Consider the following 18,355-nt stretch of genomic DNA (forward strand, 5'->3'; position numbering starts at 1 on the left):
GTTTCCAACATAGTCCCTATAGTTCTCATGAGCCCAAAAGGAGGTTTGAGTATCTTGTTAGCTCATACAGAGCTGGTTCAGGCCTCCAGGGTCTCAGCTTTGGAGAATCTAATGCAGAAATGACTCCATGCATGCTACACAACTTTAAACCCTTAAACCCAGCCAACTTAACTCTAAAATTAGGTTACTTGCAAATCCTTCAGCTCCACAGTGCAGTAAACACAGTAACATACTGTCAACAGATCAACAGTCCATACTATCCATGCTGCCCATAGCATAAAACATGCTCTCTCAGGACAGCTTTGCCAGTGCTGTGATGGAAGGGACATTTTAGAACCCTGGTGCTGAACTTCAGAATAACTTGTCTAGGGTCCAGTTTTCCAGTATGAGTATTCACTACGTGCAATCAGATTTCTCCTTATGCAGCTGATTTTAAGTATTAACATATGAGATTTAGGCAATCATTTCAAGAACTTAAGAATAACAAATGGAAGAACAACACAATCTGCTTTTTTTTTTATGGCAGTCTGGCTCACCAGCCTATCTAGCGACCAATTCAATGTGTGCTTTAAGGGCACATTTAGTGTGCAGTCTGAATCCCATCTGGGACAAAACATGCATGGGCAGTCCAGTGCTTTCACCGCGTGCAGCAAAGTGGCAGATGCCTTTTTAAAAACTGCTGTTGGAAATTTGGCCTTAAGAATATAGATCTAATATGACCTTTGAAATTTCTAAAAGATTAACTGATGGGCAGAGTTTTAAAAGCATGTTCCTAGTTCATTCTGAACACAAATTAACATGTTCAATTTAGAGCATAGACACTATGTACGTCAATAGATCCCACTGATGCATAACATCCCTTATGACCTGTTCAACCACTTCAATAGACAGCACTTGATTTCAATGGGCCAAATGTCCCTAGTTGTACCTAACTATAAACAAGCATTATATGGTCCAAAAGGACCATTTAAGCAGAAGAATCCTTCTGAGAACACTGACACAAAAGAAAGAAACAAGGTGGGTTTGTCTACCAGTGATGGAACATTGTGGCTGCTGTAAGTCACGTTACTGCTCTCAAATTCAGCTAATTAAGACATATTTCACCAGAAGAAAATATTTGTAAAGTCAGCGTGTCCCTAACAAGAAAATATGTTGGTTAAAATGGTTCACAAAACAAATTCCCAACATTCTTCAAATATGTTCAAATTACTTCCCTAATTAATATTAAGAATTGAAGCTTTTGAGACTGATGTCATTGGGAACAAAATCTTTTTGTTTTCTGATCATATAAAATGATGGCAGTTTCCTTTTCTGTACAGATTCTGAGCTCTCTAAGTAAGCTTAATTGGAGAAAAATGAAAGTCTTTTCAACCAAGGAGTTTATTCTATTTGCTTTAGCTATAGCGGTCTTTCTAACATCAAATAGTATGTGCCTAGATGAACTGATGAAGTCCAGTCTGCAGAGCAGAGAAGATGATGATGATAAATATTACGAGGTAAGACCTATCACATTATTTGGGGGAACTGTGGGTCAGAACCTGAGCACTTTGAATTTTTTGGCTCTCCCAACCTCATTGCACGGTATTCAGCATTACAGCACTAGCAGTATGAAAAAGGCTTGTTGAAAGAATTTTCAGGAAATTCGTTTGCTCAGACACACGTACTGTGTAAATCAATTCATGTTTCAATTTTCTTGCAGTACAGACTTGCGATCAGGTTGAGATTTTTTCTGAAACGTTTCTTACTTACACAGTGGGGCCTCAATTAACATTCCTGTCAGGTATTTTATGCACATAATATAACAGATGATACATTATTAATCCAAAATTAATAAAGGCATGCTTGTAATACTCAAAGAATAATGATAAACAGAGAACATTATAAATCTAATATAGTTAATGGTCTTAAAATTCTACTCTGGAAATTGACTATAAAAATATCTTTGCAGGGTTGCACATTTATTATGTCTCAATAGATGCCAAATCAAATTTGCACAGTTCATCTGTATTATTTTTCTTGTCTGCCCTGCAAATACTCCCTGGGAAATGAAAGCCAACCTCTCTTTTTGACTCACCATCATTGGTGTAATAAAGATGCTTCAAACCAAAATACAACTTTAATGATGCTAGTGAAATCCTCTGGTCTTCAGCTCGCTGTCTTTTCTATACTTCAGAAGGGGTATGCAGGTGCAATGAGAGGGATAGTTTATTTAATATTTTAATCATGGAGTATGAATTAGAATGGTTCATTCCCCTTCTCTCCCAGTAGCTGGAGAAGCTCCTTGGAAAGTCACCAAATGGGGATAAGGAACCAAAATTAGGATTAATCGCAATTGTGTCTTTAACTGAAGTTAAAAAACATTTGCTGTTAAGGCTTGGAAACTTATTTTTGTCACAAAAAAAAGTGATTTTCAATACGCCCAGGGAAGGAACCCCACTATATAGCAAAGAGTCATGTACACCTGTTTTTCAGGCAACAGCTGCCCTTTACATCAAGAGACAGGTAACATACTAGGCTCAGTTCTTCACTGTATGCCAGCATAGATACAGAAAGTAGATTTTGTGCTGGTTGCACAAAAATTAGTTGCCCAGGAGCTCCTAATGCATCTTGTGTACTAGTGGAGGACTAGAACAACTCAAAGCTCAGGGCAATCTCTACGCTCAGGGCAATCAAGGCCAGAAGAGGCATGATGTGGACTTGATGCTAAAGCTCAGGGCAATCTCTACGCTGCAAGGCCAGAAGAGGCATGATGTGGACTTGATGCAAACGCTTTCCATTCATTTCCCTGACTGTTAGCCCAGCAGGATATTGGGTCAAAAGCATCCACCCAGTGCTTAGGAAGAAATGAGCTACACCATCAGGTAGCTTGGCCCATCCTCCTATTCATCCAGACCAGAAGAGTAAGAGGCTGGGTCTCTGTCAAGTCAGTACATATAGTCAGCACCTTCCCCTCCAGACAGCTTCAGTTGGTGATACTAGCAAATACGGACCTGACAATGATCCCTGTCCACACTTAACTGATGACACAGGTACCGACACCTACACCCAGAAATATTTCTGACTAACACTATTTGAACAGTTGTGGATACTGATATGGAGATGTGCTCTTGTGGTCAGTGTACTGAAAAGGTAAGCAGGACAATGTCTGCATATGAAGTAATCCATACGAAGTAGCTCACGCTACAAGGGAGTTTAGCAAATACAGCTAAAAAGCATTAGATATCTAAAAAAGTGTTACCCAGCAGCTTTTTAAGGAGTTATGAAAATGAATGCTGTGTGACTGGTAGCTGGAGTAGTGCCTTATAAAATGATAGCATTCTTTTTTTAATTATTTTTCTTCAGATTAAAGATAATACCTTGGAAGAAAAGCAGAGGAGTCTCAATTTTGAAGAAATGAAAGACTGGGGATCAAAAAACATCATTAAAATGAACCCTCCTACAGTAAACAAGATGTCAAATTCAGTTGCTAATTTACCTCTTAGGTTTGGAAGAAATTATCCAGAAGAAAGAAGCATTAAACCAATTGCTAATTTGCCTCTGAGATTTGGGAGAGCTTTTGGAGAGAACATACCTAGGCATGCTCCAAAGGTACCACACAGGCTTGGGAGATCTCCACGTGTTAAAAGTTCCAGTCGATCACTTCTAAATTTGCCACAGAGATTTGGGAAGTCACTGTCCGTCAATCTGCCTCAAGATGTTCAGGAATCTGAACCAGGTAATACCATGCAAGCATTCAAGCCATATATTAAAATGCATATTAAATCAGGTTAGCAATGATCAGATACAACCAGACTTCCTCAAGGGATATTCCCTAAGCATTTCAATATGAGTCCAATTTGCCAAAAGAAAGATTTGCAGTTCATCAAATCAAAAAGTCTCATCACAAGAACTAGTACAGAATCAATTTATGAAATCTTTTCTAATGAGAAAATGCCAAATAGCCAAACCGAAAACGTTCATATGACAAGATTAGGTTTGACAACACTTTTTTAGATCAGGTTTCATTTTGAAAAGTTTAAAGCTTGGTGAAAAAGGTTCAGAATCATTAAAATATCCCTTTTCAGCACTACAAAATGACCAAACAAAACTACCTAAAAATTACTCTTCCATTTTCTATAATTTATGCAATTAGAATTTAAAAAAAAAAGACAAAACCCCAAGTTATACTGCAGCATTTTGAAAATGCTGGTTTTTTTCCCATCTGAACCTATTTTTTTTCAGATTGTCTTACTGAGACAATGTTTGAGATTTTGATTTTCCATTCCAAGTTAAGATGAAAAATCTTTTTTGACATCTCAGAAATTTTTGCAGGATAGGAAAAATATTTCCTGCCCATTACTAAGAGTAATTTAAACCAGCTCTTCAATAACAGTCCTTTTTATCATATCTGCTGTTTCATTTGAACTGTCCATTTGTCTTGGAACCAAGTTTCAGTTGGCTACTCCTGACTTGCATCTGACACAAGCATGAAGTAGAAGTTCAGGCCAGGAAAGATAACTGATATATTGAAAGCCAAGATTCTTTCTTATTTAATTTGATTCCTTTCATTCCTTTCTCACTGTCTCACCTGATTATAACAGACTATGTTTTATTTGTCTGATATTTTTAGGGATATGAATTCTAACAGTTACATTAATACTGGAATGAAATCATGAAGACAGAAACTGAAAGACTTGGAAAAGCTGCAATGTGTTTTCAAAACTAAAGGTCATGAAAAGAAAACATATGAGAACTGAAATGCAAACCTGTCTTCATGTTATGAATAATGTATTTATTCTGTACAAACCCTTGATGTATAAGGCAATGATAATTGTAGTGATGTAGTAGTTTACTTCAGTGGCAGTGTAGTATAAATTCTATTTACTTCTGTGCGACCTATGTCCTGTTGGTTGTAAAACCTAATTTCAGAACAATGGCTGTATAATTGAAAGCATTTTAATGAAAATTAAAAGCAGCATAGTATAATAAAGAAGCATGATACAATGAAAAAGAAGCCTACAATGTGAGTAACAAACAGAAGCAGGATCAAAACCACTGGTACCCCTTGTGTCATATGCAGATAAAGAAAATCAAGTAAAATGTAGAGAAAGCACTTTTCCTGTTGTTTATGAGTCATGTTAGGTATAAATCTGAAAGGAGACTTGTCAAGAATTTGCCACAAATAAAACCTAGCTTCTTGGACCCCCACAGAGGAATAACATCCAACCAAAGTCATATTGTAATGCAATTATCTTGGGGTATATATGTGAAATAATACACTCCTAATGTCCTACAAGATCTGCTCTGTGGTTGTCCCAATTCCTCTGTTAACGTGAATGACATTACAGCTACCAGATACACATGCAGAAGGGACTACTCCATTATAAGCCCATATTTCCATTTCATATTTCTTATGAAAACCATTCCGTTCTAAGTCAAATGTTGTGTGTTTAGGCTTCTTCCAAAACTGAATTTTCAGTATGCTTTAAAGAGAAGCTGAATTTGCACCTGTGACAGGTAAGACAAATCCAGTGGACTACGGGATCTAAGGGAATTCTTCTGGCCCTCAGATGCTACATTACCTTGACACCAGTGGTGGGGCTAGGCATCCCCAAAAAACCACACCACACCTACATACATACACTATACAGCCACCGCTCACTACCAAGAGACAAGACAGCAACCCCTTTACAGTCTCCACATACACACCAACAAGGCTCACACAAACATACAAATGGGCTGATGCTCTTCTCACTGACAGGCTAACAGATTGAAAGCCTGCTAGCAGATCTCCCACCCAAACACAGGCAAACAGGTCCTTCCAGTAGCCGTTCCAGACCTGTGGTTTCTCCAGCAGGTGGCTCTCAGACCCTTAGTCCCTCCACTGCCCCGACCTATGGTGTCTCCGGTAGCTGGCTCTCACACCTCTCCTCCTGCTCACCCGTTAGTCCAGCTTCAAATTCGTATTAGAATCACACAGGGAGATGGGTCCCTTCCTCAGCAGCCATGAGATGCTCTGCCTGTTCAATAGCTGGTATCCAGACAATCAGTCTCTCCAGCTGCTAGCCCTCAGACCTGCAGGTCCCTTCGACCCCTCAGTCTCTATCTCCAGTTGCTGGCACTCAGACCACTCACTCTACTCACCAGCTAGCCTGGCTTGAAATTTGCTAGCAGATCATACACACGCACATACACACAGAACAGAGAGCACACTCATATAGGAAAACATTTGATTATTGAGTTTAACAAGAAGACAGGACACACTGTGACGATCAGGCACAGGGCATAGACTGACAAAAAAATACTGACAGCAGCTTGACTGCATGCAGCTGACCTCTTTTATCTCCCCTCTTCTCCCTTTTCCCATGCTTATTCTTCCCTCATCTATCTTGATCCCTCCCTTTGACCGTCTTTGGCTCTCCCCTAAACATCCCAAAATAAGTTTAGCACTTTCCCACATCCCTTAAAACATCCCATAATAAGTTTTATGTGATCCTACAAGCCCTCCCAAATATCCCATTATGAGCTTGCTCTTTCCCATGAGATCCACGATAACCAGTTACAGAGCTCGGGCTGAACCTCCTAAAGGCATTGATTGGTTTCTTTAAGGACCCATCAATCAGTGATCTAAGAGTTCTGCTCTTTGTTACTGTCTCGTTATCTCCTCTTCCTCAGGGTCTGGGTATCTGAGTGTTTGATTTATTACTTCTGTCTCTTGTCTTAGGCTTTTATGCTGAATAACCAGTAACCAGATATCCTTATATTCCACATATCTTTAGAGGAACTGGAAAAAATCCTGATCAAATTGATCCTTTTTGTCAGATAAATTCATAGTTGGGACACAGCCTGGGTTGCCATTCCTCTACAAAGTTAACATGGCCACTTGAAATACAACACTATTGAACCTGTGGCTGGTGAATTTAATTCAATCCAAAGTAGTGAGACCACAGTCCTGAGAATATCTAATCTCTCTACGCACTCAGACTTGAAATATCAAAAAGATAGGGATGTCTAAACAGATTATAAACAAAGAGACTGTACCTTTTGAAAGTAAGAGTCCCAAAGCAATCTTTGGGCTTCTCTCTGAGTCTCAGAAAACACTTTACCTAACAAGTGCTGGTGAAACACCAGTTTTGCAGCATAACACTTGGGTGCTGCAGCGAAGTCCACGCTGAAGGACACCGGTCAACAAATTGTCTATGTGGGGAAAAGTCCAGGACCCAGCCTACGAAACAGAAGCCTTGCCATTGCCTGCCACCAGAACAGGATGTTATTCTTTCTGTAGTCAGGAAAACTGTGGGATTTTTTAGTGATTTGCAGTCAAATGAACAGCAGAAGGAACCCTGAACTTTGAGTTGTGTTCTGGTCCTGCAAACCTCACTGCACATCACGGGAACCAAGTGCAAACAAGATTTGTGAGAATCCCTGAGCAGCACCAGGAGCTGCTTTTTTTTAAAGCACATATCACCTAGCAACAGGGAAAGGGTACACATCAATTGGCATTAATGATGGCTGCTATGGGAGGAAAGCAGAAGCTCAAACATTGGCCCAGCAGCAAGTACAATTAGGTTGCCCTCTTATTGCAAGCTCCACAGGACAGATACAGGAGATGGCTGTTGATTTATTTTCCCTCAGCAGAAGAAGAGCCAGGTGAAAAGTACATAAAGGAGGAAATATGCTATGCTGTGCAAAATTTCTGTTTGGTTTGAGAGCATGTGAGCCAAGAAAACAATCACTGGATAGTGCAACAGGAAGAGAAGGGGCACAACAGGCAACATACATTGCTATAGCTATTACTCACCAGATTATTTGTTATCCATACACAGATATTATTCATGAATTGGGAAAAAGCAAGGAAAGGGCTCAAGTAAATCAAGTGACAGGCTATCGAGGCTTACCAGCATGAATTCTAGTAGGGTTCAGGAGCTCCCAGCCTCTCCTGCCATACACGTAATATTTATGTCTGTTATTAAAGCCTCTATGCAAAAAACACCACCAGGCTTATTTTAGATTCTGACTTAAGCTTATAGAGAGGACAGCTGACAATCTACTGATTAATTTATAAGTCTGAGGGCTCATCATGTTGTTGATTTCAATATATCATTTGGACAGATTTAGTGGAATGTAAAGAGACACTTTTGTTTTACCCTCAGAAGGAGCCAAAAACTTGGGCATCTGGCATTTGAAATCTTTCAGTCTTAGATTCACTTCAACTGCTTTGGCAACTGCCTTTTGCATTTTCTTCAAAAGATGACAACTGGACTAGCCGACTAGCCTTGGTCATCACAGACCACTAGAAACTTCCAAACACTAAAAAAGACATTTTAAAAATTGCCCCTTCTTGAGGAGCACCCATTAGCAGGAATTGGAAATGTTTTCATTAGTGACATCCACTAAAGTACACCCATCCAGCATGCATGTGTGGACCCCCATAGATATCCAGTTTCCACTTGTGCTGCTCTCCTGATGGCATAAGGTGTAGAAGGGCTTCAGCCAGTGCCACTCAGATCTTTTGTAGCACAGAATATGGACGAGAAAAACCTGTGCTATTAGGAAGGGATAAGGCATCCTTATGTGTGTTTTATCTCAAAGAACGATGGACAGGGTAAAATACATTTTTTCTTCTTTTCATACCTATGAAGTGATTAGCCAGGAGTTCAGTCCTATGGCCTTACCTGGAACCATATCCAATTAAAGTTTTGGTGAAAACAAGCATAAAATGGGTTTCTTTTGCAGATGTCATCCCAGTTATCCACTTAGAGCCCTAGAGTTAACTGGTGGAAGAAATATTCTAGATAGGCTTTCAGAAAACTCAGATGTATTTGTAGGCTACTATTGTACTTGTATGATAAGAAAAGTACACAGTTTCAGTGGTTTTCTAAAACCAGAAGATATTAAATGATATTCAAGTTCATTCCATCCCTTTATGACCAGATGGTTGTTTCTAGCGTTTGCAAGTCTTAAAAAAGGAGCCAGGTGATTAAGACAGACATAGGTCAGAAAAACCTTGTGCAGGAAAATTCATTTTGCTACATCCCAGATTTTCACAGGCACCCAAGTACTGCTTTGTCTCACACAGTAGCACCTCAGCAGATAATTATTTCTTTTGAGGCCCTGCTTTTCAACAGGAGGTTGGACCAGATGATCTCCAGAGGACCCTCCCAACCCAGACTTTTTTGTGATTCTACGAGTCTTCAAGCTTGGCAGATGCAAAGCTAAGACAAAACTGTTACTTCACAAAGTAATCTTTATTTCTATTTTCTTATATACCTTTTTACCTTTGAGCCCAAGTCCCTCAGCAATTGTAGGTCACTTGGCACAGCAGAAAGTTTCCTAGTCAATAGCAGTAATGGTGCAGGTAGGCAGGAGCCTTTAACTGTTCCCATCTTCTGGAACTTGCTGACCACTTAGCTTTTTCCCCCTATTTTGTCATACTTAGGACGCCTGTTCTGGTTTTGAAGCTTTTGCACTTAATATATTTATCTCATCTCTGATGATGACTGACTTCTACCACACTTATCAATTACCATGTTCACTGTCCTTAGTATGGCATCCAGCTACTTTGTCTCTTGCAACACATTGAAAATTACAGGCACAAGCCAGAAAACAAATAGAACTCAGTTTATGGTTCAGCAAACAGAGTTGAAAGCAAGGCCTGTATCAGAAACTTCCCTCTTTCACTTCTCTCAGAATTCCTGCAATTCAGATGGACCCAGAAGGTTGATTTTATGTATATAGCTAGAGGCAGTCAGTAACCAAATAGAGAGTATTTTCAATCCTTTCAATTACAGCTTCACATTCTACCCATTGCAAAACATTATTCTCCTTTCTCCTCACATACATTTGATACCTCAGCCATGATGGAAGAAATGGTTAAATATTAGAAACAGGAGCTAAACTTTACATGCTGCATACTGTAGCACAGATGCACAGACATGTGCAATGCCATACATATATAGTAGGGCACATTAAGTCATCTTATCTGTCTTTGCAAATGCCACATTCATGCATATATCAGTAACAAGTGATAGATGAGCAGTGGCTCAAAAACAGAGGCAACTATTAGGCATATCCTAACTCAAAACTCTGCTTGGGTTTTGACCCTTAGTTCCTAAAGCCACCCTGCCTCACATCAAAGAAAATGTATTAAATTACTTTGCATCACTGAGATTCAAAGTATACAATAGGTCACCTTATATCTCTGAGGAGCTCTATACTAAATTTTTCAGCTGAAAACAAATAGATTTACAATTTGTGGAGCTGCTGAACAGAGCCAGCAGGGTCTGATGAGCTCCATGTGCTGTTCATTTCCAGGAGGGCTTAGCTGGCCCATTTGCATGAATTAGTGAAGGAGACCAGAGAGGAACTTTTTAAAATCAGCCGCTTCTCTTAGCTGCTCAGCTCTGTGGGTACATAAAATTACATCTGCATCTCGGGGTAATAAAAATGTTTAGAATTAACTATATTATATGACCAATATGGAGAATTTTATTTGTAAAAGAATGGAGAAAAACTTTCTTTGAACCCTACTGTTGAAGAGAGAGGGTCAAGTTAAAAATAAAAGCACGTGTTGGGTGCTGAGCTTGTCTTTGAGTACAGTTACCTTTTTGACTGAGTACCTATGCTCTTAGAGACCATCATCAATTCTGAGAGCTGCAAGTTTGCCTCTCCCTCAAGAGGCATTTCAGATGAAATGGTACAGCCTAATTCAGCAGCTGATTTTGGCAGCTATGAAAGAAAAGTCAGAAGTTTAATTTAGATGCCTGAGAAGAAATTAAATACCATCGAAGGTACACCAAGGTACCTATAGTGTAGTTATACTGGGATCACATATGGCTTATGAAGTCCTGAAATAAGGAAGTGTGAATGCAGGTGATTCTGAATTGCTCTTGAACTAGATGTGTCAGTCTTGTGTGGAAAGAGCAGGGGAGGGGAAAAGAGCAGACGGTCGTCAGAAGGTACCTCCTGTGCCAGCTCAGCTCAGCATACCACCGTATGCTGCTCGAAGTTCCATATTTCAAGACATTTCCTAACAAATGTATTCTTGCACATATGAATACTGCATATGAATTTATGAATCCCCAGGGGCGGCCTGGAGGATTGCAGAGCCCACCCCCATCTCAAATTTATAACTAGTGATAAATTCTTTCTGCATCTTATTTCCCTCTCGTGCTAAGTGCAGATGGTGCACGGTTTGGCACTGGCATAACAGCAGCACAGGCTGTGCTTGTGCAGTGGCAATTTTCCTAGTTACCCCTGAAATCACAGAGTTGAGGATATGGTCACTTGGGCTGACTGTGAAAAGGGGTACATAGGAGAAAGTTTGCAGGTAATGTATAAAGGAATGGATTTTTTTTCACCCCTGTTTTCCAACATGTAACAGCAAAATATTCTCATCTCGTTAGTATTATTTTGACAATGAATAATCTATTATTGCTTTGTATAATACTGTTCGCTTAAATCACTATTGCATTACATGCTCTCACACGTCTGCTACCAGATTTCTTGTTCAGATCCTCACCAGCTAACAAGCACTAGAGATGCCACTGTGCATGCATGTATACCTAATCTGTCTCTGTATACTTGATTGTCAGAAAAGGTGATAAGCAGCAGCAGCTCACTTTGGCCTTAACTGAAACTGTATAGCCCTATATAAGCCTGTATTTGACAACATTATTAATATGAGGGATACATTGTAACCTTTGAACTGTATAGGATCTTTGTAAAATATAAATTGGCATCGTGGTCTGATCCTGCCCTCAGTTTGGGATAAATCTAAAGTAACTCCACTAGAATCAATGTATTTATTGATTGATTGACACGACATGGAAACTGAGTGCAATTTAACATATAAATAAGTTAAAGAATCACTGAATGCATCAAGAAGCTGGCACGTTTAATTATGCAACATTTTTCATATGAACGGGCCAAAAGTGAGGCACAGGCTCTTGAACTAAAATTGTCTTAGTGGATAGAAATTAAATGGTCCTTACCTGTTTCTTCTAACGTGCAAGTCACATCTTCATATTCCAGGTTATGAGGTAAAACTAAGAAAATTGTATCTAACTAATTTGACAATCTAAATAGTCAACTGCTGTACTCAAGTGAAAGATATACATAATTACATTGTAAGCAGAAAAACTGGCTCGGAAATGCAAAATTGTGTGTTTGCTCTCTAAAGTAAAAGCAAGATATTTGGGATTACCGAAATGCAATGCAAGTCTGAAATTCCCGTCGTTGCAAAACTGCAGAACTGGCCTGTGGCCACGAGAGGGCAGAAAGAACATTTCTTGTAAAGCTTGATTTTGGGGAGAATCATGCGTTCCCTCACAGAACTTGGGCTGTAAATTGCCCTAAGAGGCTGCTGGAGGAGTTAGGAAAATGCAGACTACGTGGTTAGCTTTACAAAAGCTCTCTCATGAACTTTCAACGTTAACAAAGTCTGGTCATATGCAACTTTCCCATTTTTAAATAACTATTCCTAGAAGAACGAAATTTAAAAAAAAAAATCATAATGGAATTTGACAAAAAGCCTGAAAAGAGCATTTCTTGAAATGTGTATTAAGCTGTGTATCAATGCTTTCTAAGTTTTGCCTTTTAGCACTGGCTTAAGGATAAGAATATGTAACATTTCTCACTTCAATAAACAGCTTGCTTTGTCTCTTTTGGGATCCAAATGCATGTGTAGTTCTCACAACATCATGGCTATCAAAATCAGTGAGAAGTCCAGAGAATAACATCTCAGTTCTCTTCACTGAAATGCTCACATCACATGCATAACTGGGGGAAAACTATGAATTAGAGAAATTACTTTTCTCCCTATTTAGCTGAGCTGGCCTTACCTTTTTTCAGCCCACCACCATGTAGGTAACAGAAACACAGCTTTGAACAGTTAGAAATGATCTTTCTGTTTTCTGTTTCCACTGGCCACACCACGTTACACGACCTGAAGCATATTCACTTCCAGCATGGAGGGGGTACTGGTTTAACAACTGCCTCTGGCTGAGAGAGTTGGGCTTGTTCAGTCTGGAGAAAAGGAGGCTGCAGGGAGACCTGATTGCGGCCTTCCAGTACCTAAAGGGGGCCTACAGGAAAGATGGGGAACGTCTTTTTAGTAGGGCCAGCTGTGTTAGGACAAGGGGAAATGGTTTTAAACTAGAACAGGGTAGGTTCAGGCTAGAGGTAAGGAAGAAATTTTTTACAATGAGGGTGGTAAAACACTGGAACAGGTTGCCCAGAGAGGTAGTGGAGGCCCCATCCCTGGGAACATTCAAGGCCAGGTTGGATGGGGCTCTGAGCAATCTGATCTAGTTAGCAGTGTCCCTGCTCACTGCAGGGGGGTTGGACTAGATGACCACTAGTGGTCCCTTCCAACCCTAAACATTCTATGATTCTATGATTCTATGATAACTATGAATTAGAGAAATTACTTTTCTCCCTATTTAGCTGAGCTGGCCTTACCTTTTCTCAGCCCACCACCATGTAGGTAACAGAAACACAGCTTTGAACAGTTAGAAATGATCTTTCTGTTTTCTGTTTCCACTGGCCACACCACGTTACACGACCTGAAGCATATTCACTTCCAGCATGGAGGGGGTACTGGTTTAACAACTGCCTCTGCAAATCTTCATCTTTTCTGCATTAGTCAAGGGGAAGGTTAAAAGAGCTCTGACCTGAGATCATACATCCACCAGAGCTGAACACAAATTACTATTTTATCTATCTGTCAGAGCCATCGTGACCTTATTCCCTGGGGGCTGACTATTTTGCTTAAGAAGGCAGATTATGCTTCCAATTCAAGAGGTGCCTTGCCTTGTTGCAAGGCTCCTTCCTCTCTTCACCCCAGAAAAAGGGACAGTTTTCTTTATCCCACTTTCCACATAACCTCCACAGCATGATGACACCTTCAACAGGCCTTGACTGTGGGATTATAGGAGCAAGCAGCCAATTTACTGGGGTAAGAGAGGAAAACTGTGGGCAAGCTCTCAAGAAAAGCCATAGAGAGGTAGAAATGGAAGGACTACATGGGGAACTCACTGCAGAACATCTTTAATACGCTTGAGTAGATAGCTTAGTAAAGTTGTCAGGCTTGTAACTGTCATTTTTAGGATTGCGTTGAGGTCACCTTTTCTTAGGTCTCCTGAAACGCCTGGGAAGAATCCTTAAATGATCACGCTTCTTAATGCCACCTCATTTCTGCTTTTGCCTTCTGATTTACATAGCATTTTAGAAGACAAACTGGTTGTGAAAAGCTTATTCTCTACATTCTTCACAGCACAAGACAGGACCAAAAGCACAAGAGTGTTTGAAAAGCCTTCAGCACACACCTACACAAGTCTCATGGGCCCTGATGGCATGAGTGCTAAGGGAGCTGGCTGATAACATCTCAAGGCCATTCTAAACCCTGAACAATCATGGCAACTGGGAGAGGTGTCTGAGGACTGAAAGAAAGCAAATGCCATTTGTATCTTCAAAAAAAGGGCAGGAAGGAGGCTACAGGCTGGTCAGCCTCACCTCCATCCTTGGCAAGGTGATGGAACAACGCACCCTAGAAACCACTTTCAGGCACATGAAGGAAAGAAGGTGCTTGGGAGTAATCAGCATGGATTCACCAAGGGCAAGTCATGCTTGACCAACCTGATGATGTTCTACATGAAATGACTGACTTGGTAGACAAGGGGAGAGTAATGGATATTGTCTACCTTGACTTCGGTAAGGCTTTTGACACTGTTCCTCAGAAAATCCTCATAGAGAAGCTGATGAATTATGGTCTGGATGAGAAGACTGAAAACTGGCTGAATGGCTGGGCCCAGAGGGTGATGATCAGTGGTACAAAGTCTAGGTGGAGGCCAGTAACGAGCAATGTACCCCAGGGGTCAATATTGGGGCCAGTCCTATTCAATGTCTTCATTAATGATCTGGATGATGGAGCAGAGTGCATCCTCAGCAAGTCTACTGATTATACGAAATCAGGAGGAGTGGCTGAGGGTCATGATGTCATCCAAAGGGACCTCAACAGGCTGGAGAAATGGATTGACAAGAACCTCTTGCAGTTCAACAAAGGGAAGTCTAAAGTCTTGTATGTGGGGAGGAATAACCCCAGGCACCAATACATGCTGAGGACTGACGGGCTAGAAAGCAGCTTTGCAGAAAAGGATCTGGGGGTCCTGGTGGGCACCAAGTTGGACATGAGCCAACAACATGCCCTCACCACAAAGAAGGCCAATGGTATCCTGGACTGCATGAGCAGGACTGTGCCAGCAGGTTGAGGGAAGTGATCCTTCCCCTCTACGCTGCACTGGTAAGGCCACACCTGGAGTACTGTGTCCAGTTCTGGGCTCCTCAGTACAAGGAAGAGATAGACATACTGGAGAGAGTCCAGTGAAGGGCCACAAAGATGATGAAGGGTCTGGAACATCTCTCATATGAGGAAAGGCTGAGAGCTGGGACTGTTTGGCCTAGAGAAGAAAAGGCTCAGAGGGGATCTCATCAGTGTGTACAAATATCTGAAGGGAGGGTACAAAGAAGATGGAGCCAGGCTCTTTTCAGTGGTGCCCAGTCATAGGACCAGAGGCAATGGGCACCAACTGAAACACAGGAGAGCCTGCCTGAACATAAGGAAACATTTTTGACTGTGTGGGTGACTGCGCACTGGCACAGGTTGCCCAGAGAGGCTGTGAAGTCTCCCTCCTTGGAAACATGGTCATAGGCAGCCTGAGAAGGGGTTGGACCAGATGACCTCCAGAGGTCCCTTCCAATCCCAACCATTCTGTGATTCCATGGTTTTGTGATATCCATCTTTCCCTGACCCCTTCGACAACCAGCACAGAACAGCCACTGTAGCCTGATAAGGGAGCTACGCAGAGAGGTATCAGGGACCTTAGTCCTGCCAATTAGTTGTTTCCCAAAAAACCTCACTAACCTGAATATACAGGTGGCAGAGATACATCCAACTTAGGTACTGATAGATTTACGTGTGGGGTGACCTCTTCTGTGTGAAGATTTAGAGGGTAGAAGTGATGTCCTAAGCCTTTTTCCTTCAGTCAGCACACCCTCTATAATAACAACTAAGGCAGGTCATTCCCATGGTATCTTAAAACCACAACTCTAAATCTTCCATAGTATTTTTTTGGAAGGAAATAACAGAGTTTTTTCAACAGCTGAGTTATTAATGAAATGAAGGAAAAGATTCTGCTAAGCCTTTCCATATATTCAGATCTAGACTAAGGCGAAGCATGAAAAAGAAACACTGAAAATATTTTTTTTTCAGCATATATTAAACTTGTGAACTCTGGGAATTACTGATACAGCTATATCGCTTGTACATGGCACAAACATTAAAGTATAGTTCACTTTAATGTGATGGCCAAACCATCCATGTTAAAAACAAACCAGTGGTCCAAAATCATAATAAACCAATTACTGGCTCCACTGGATAATAATAACACAACAGTGCATTTGATAGGTATTCAGAAAAGCTATTTATGTATTATCACTTGCCAGAAGACTTTCTTCCAGCTTTTTTCACACTGCTTTTCCAAGAAAAGTAGGACCTCCAGCTAATTTTGCCCTGTCTGGTGAAAGAAACAACAGAACAAAAACACACTTTTCAAATGCATCCATTTATTTTGACGCCAATTCAACTCAAACAAAAACCACATTGAGAGAAAAGAAAAGGTCAGCAGAAGAAAGTAAAACAGATCAAAATCAATCATTGTGTCTGTCAAACACAGGAAGGCAGAAACATCCAGCAAGCCAACTAACCAGAATCCAAGCTCCACCAGTGGCCAGGTCCAACTGTTTCGAAGGACGGTGTGAAAATCCCACCCAAGACCTAACCAAAGAATATTGATATCTCCTAGAATGGGAATAAGAAGTGGCAATTCACAGAAGTCCTGTTACTGCACCGCCTGCCTTATTTGAAATGTTCTAGGCTCAGCCAATTTGTCAAGAATTGAATTGACAGCCACACAACTTCACTCAATTTTTCCCAGTCAAATTTTCTGTAATGAACTGGCTTTTGGCTTAGCTTGTGGCTATATTTACTGCTTCATTCAGGAGAGGCGAAACAGCCCATCACCTGCTTGTGTCTTGGATCCCAGCTCCCAAGCATGTTCTAACATCCTCCCCCCTCATGCACTAGGTAACCATCTGCTGACATCACCAGCTGCCTCATTCTGTGTATCACCCCAAAAGATCCCCAACACCCTCTCACTGTGATGTCAAGTACTACCAGAACACAGGCCAAAGCATACTCACAGTGCACTGCACTGAATGAGAAGGTAGGCTTAGTTCATAGATCTGCTCTACACAGTTTCCTGTGTCTTCTGAAGACAGACAATAAAGCTTGGGAGGAGAGGGGCAACTCCCCAGATATTGTCTCCTGCTTTGAAATAATATCTCTTTTGGGTTTCATAGACACAATATTTGAAAGGTTGTTACATTTAAAAAATTAAGCTTTACTTAGGTATCATTCCTTGGGACATAAGCATATCATTTTGTTGTACCTTCCTGCCTTCCCCTACTAGAAGGTTTTCCTCATCAAAAGGCTCATAGTGAGGTAATTCACTCCCTTAGCTGTGGATTACTGAAAGCTCTGGGGCTGAATCGTGAACGACCGTGCTTCCTGCTTTGGAGAGACATCATCCTGGAAAACAGTAATTTCCTTAGTTGGTGATTCCCCCTAGATCAACAAGGACTTGGGACTTTGGTCCTGCCAGCACCTGGCTCCACCTGACTTCATCATCTTTCTCCCACTGCTATCCTCCCCTATCTACTGCCAGCCCTCTAGCCTGAGTGGCCTCACTGAGCTATAAGCTCCTTTGCTTCTTCTGCCAAGGAATTGGGCCAGTTTGCCAGGGAACAGAACTGGGTGTCCTTCTGCGTGCATTGGATTGCATCCAGAGAGTGTTGTCCATACAGATGCCTTGACCATTGTTCTGGATCCTGCTGCTAAAGATAGGTGTCAAGGGCTGGGAATTCAAGGTTCCCAAGCCAGCCACCTGGAAATGCTGTGCAATGAACTACGTTGCTGGAGCTGAAGGCAGGTTTTAGGATTTGTATGGTGGCTGTGGACTAGTGCAGCTGCAGGGACATGGGAAATATATGTTCAGAACCCTTTTGATGAGGGGGTATGGACTGCTACTTATCAGTGGGGCTGGTGGTGGTATGATGGGTAAGACTGCAGATGGGTGTAAGTCTGTATATACACTGCAGATTTGGAGCTCAATGCAGTCAGATCATGACCTGATGCTATGGATGATGGCTGAAATGCCAAGAGACTGACGAAGTAAAATTGGTGGCATAGATCCCTGCCTCAGCGGGCAGTTGCTGTTCTGAAGCTGCAAAGAGCATCTGTGAATTGTGGCATCTCCCT

The 18,355-nt window shown here is 41.2% G+C and overlaps 1 protein-coding gene across 1 annotated transcript; it reads left to right on the forward strand.

Annotated features, from left to right (window-relative positions):
* Positions 1-1,355: 1,355 nt before the first annotated feature.
* Positions 1,356-4,617, forward strand: NPVF (neuropeptide VF precursor). The gene is made up of 3 exons (XM_009638659.2): positions 1,356-1,496; positions 3,343-3,715; positions 4,610-4,617. Exons 1-3 carry the CDS (start codon positions 1,356-1,358, stop codon positions 4,615-4,617), a joined length of 522 nt encoding a protein of 173 aa, XP_009636954.1.
* The last annotated feature ends 13,738 nt before the right edge of the window (positions 4,618-18,355 follow it).

Source organism: Egretta garzetta, unplaced genomic scaffold (assembly GCF_000687185.1).
Source record: "Egretta garzetta isolate BGI_Z169 unplaced genomic scaffold, ASM68718v1 scaffold94, whole genome shotgun sequence".
Lineage (NCBI taxonomy): Eukaryota > Metazoa > Chordata > Aves > Pelecaniformes > Ardeidae > Egretta > Egretta garzetta.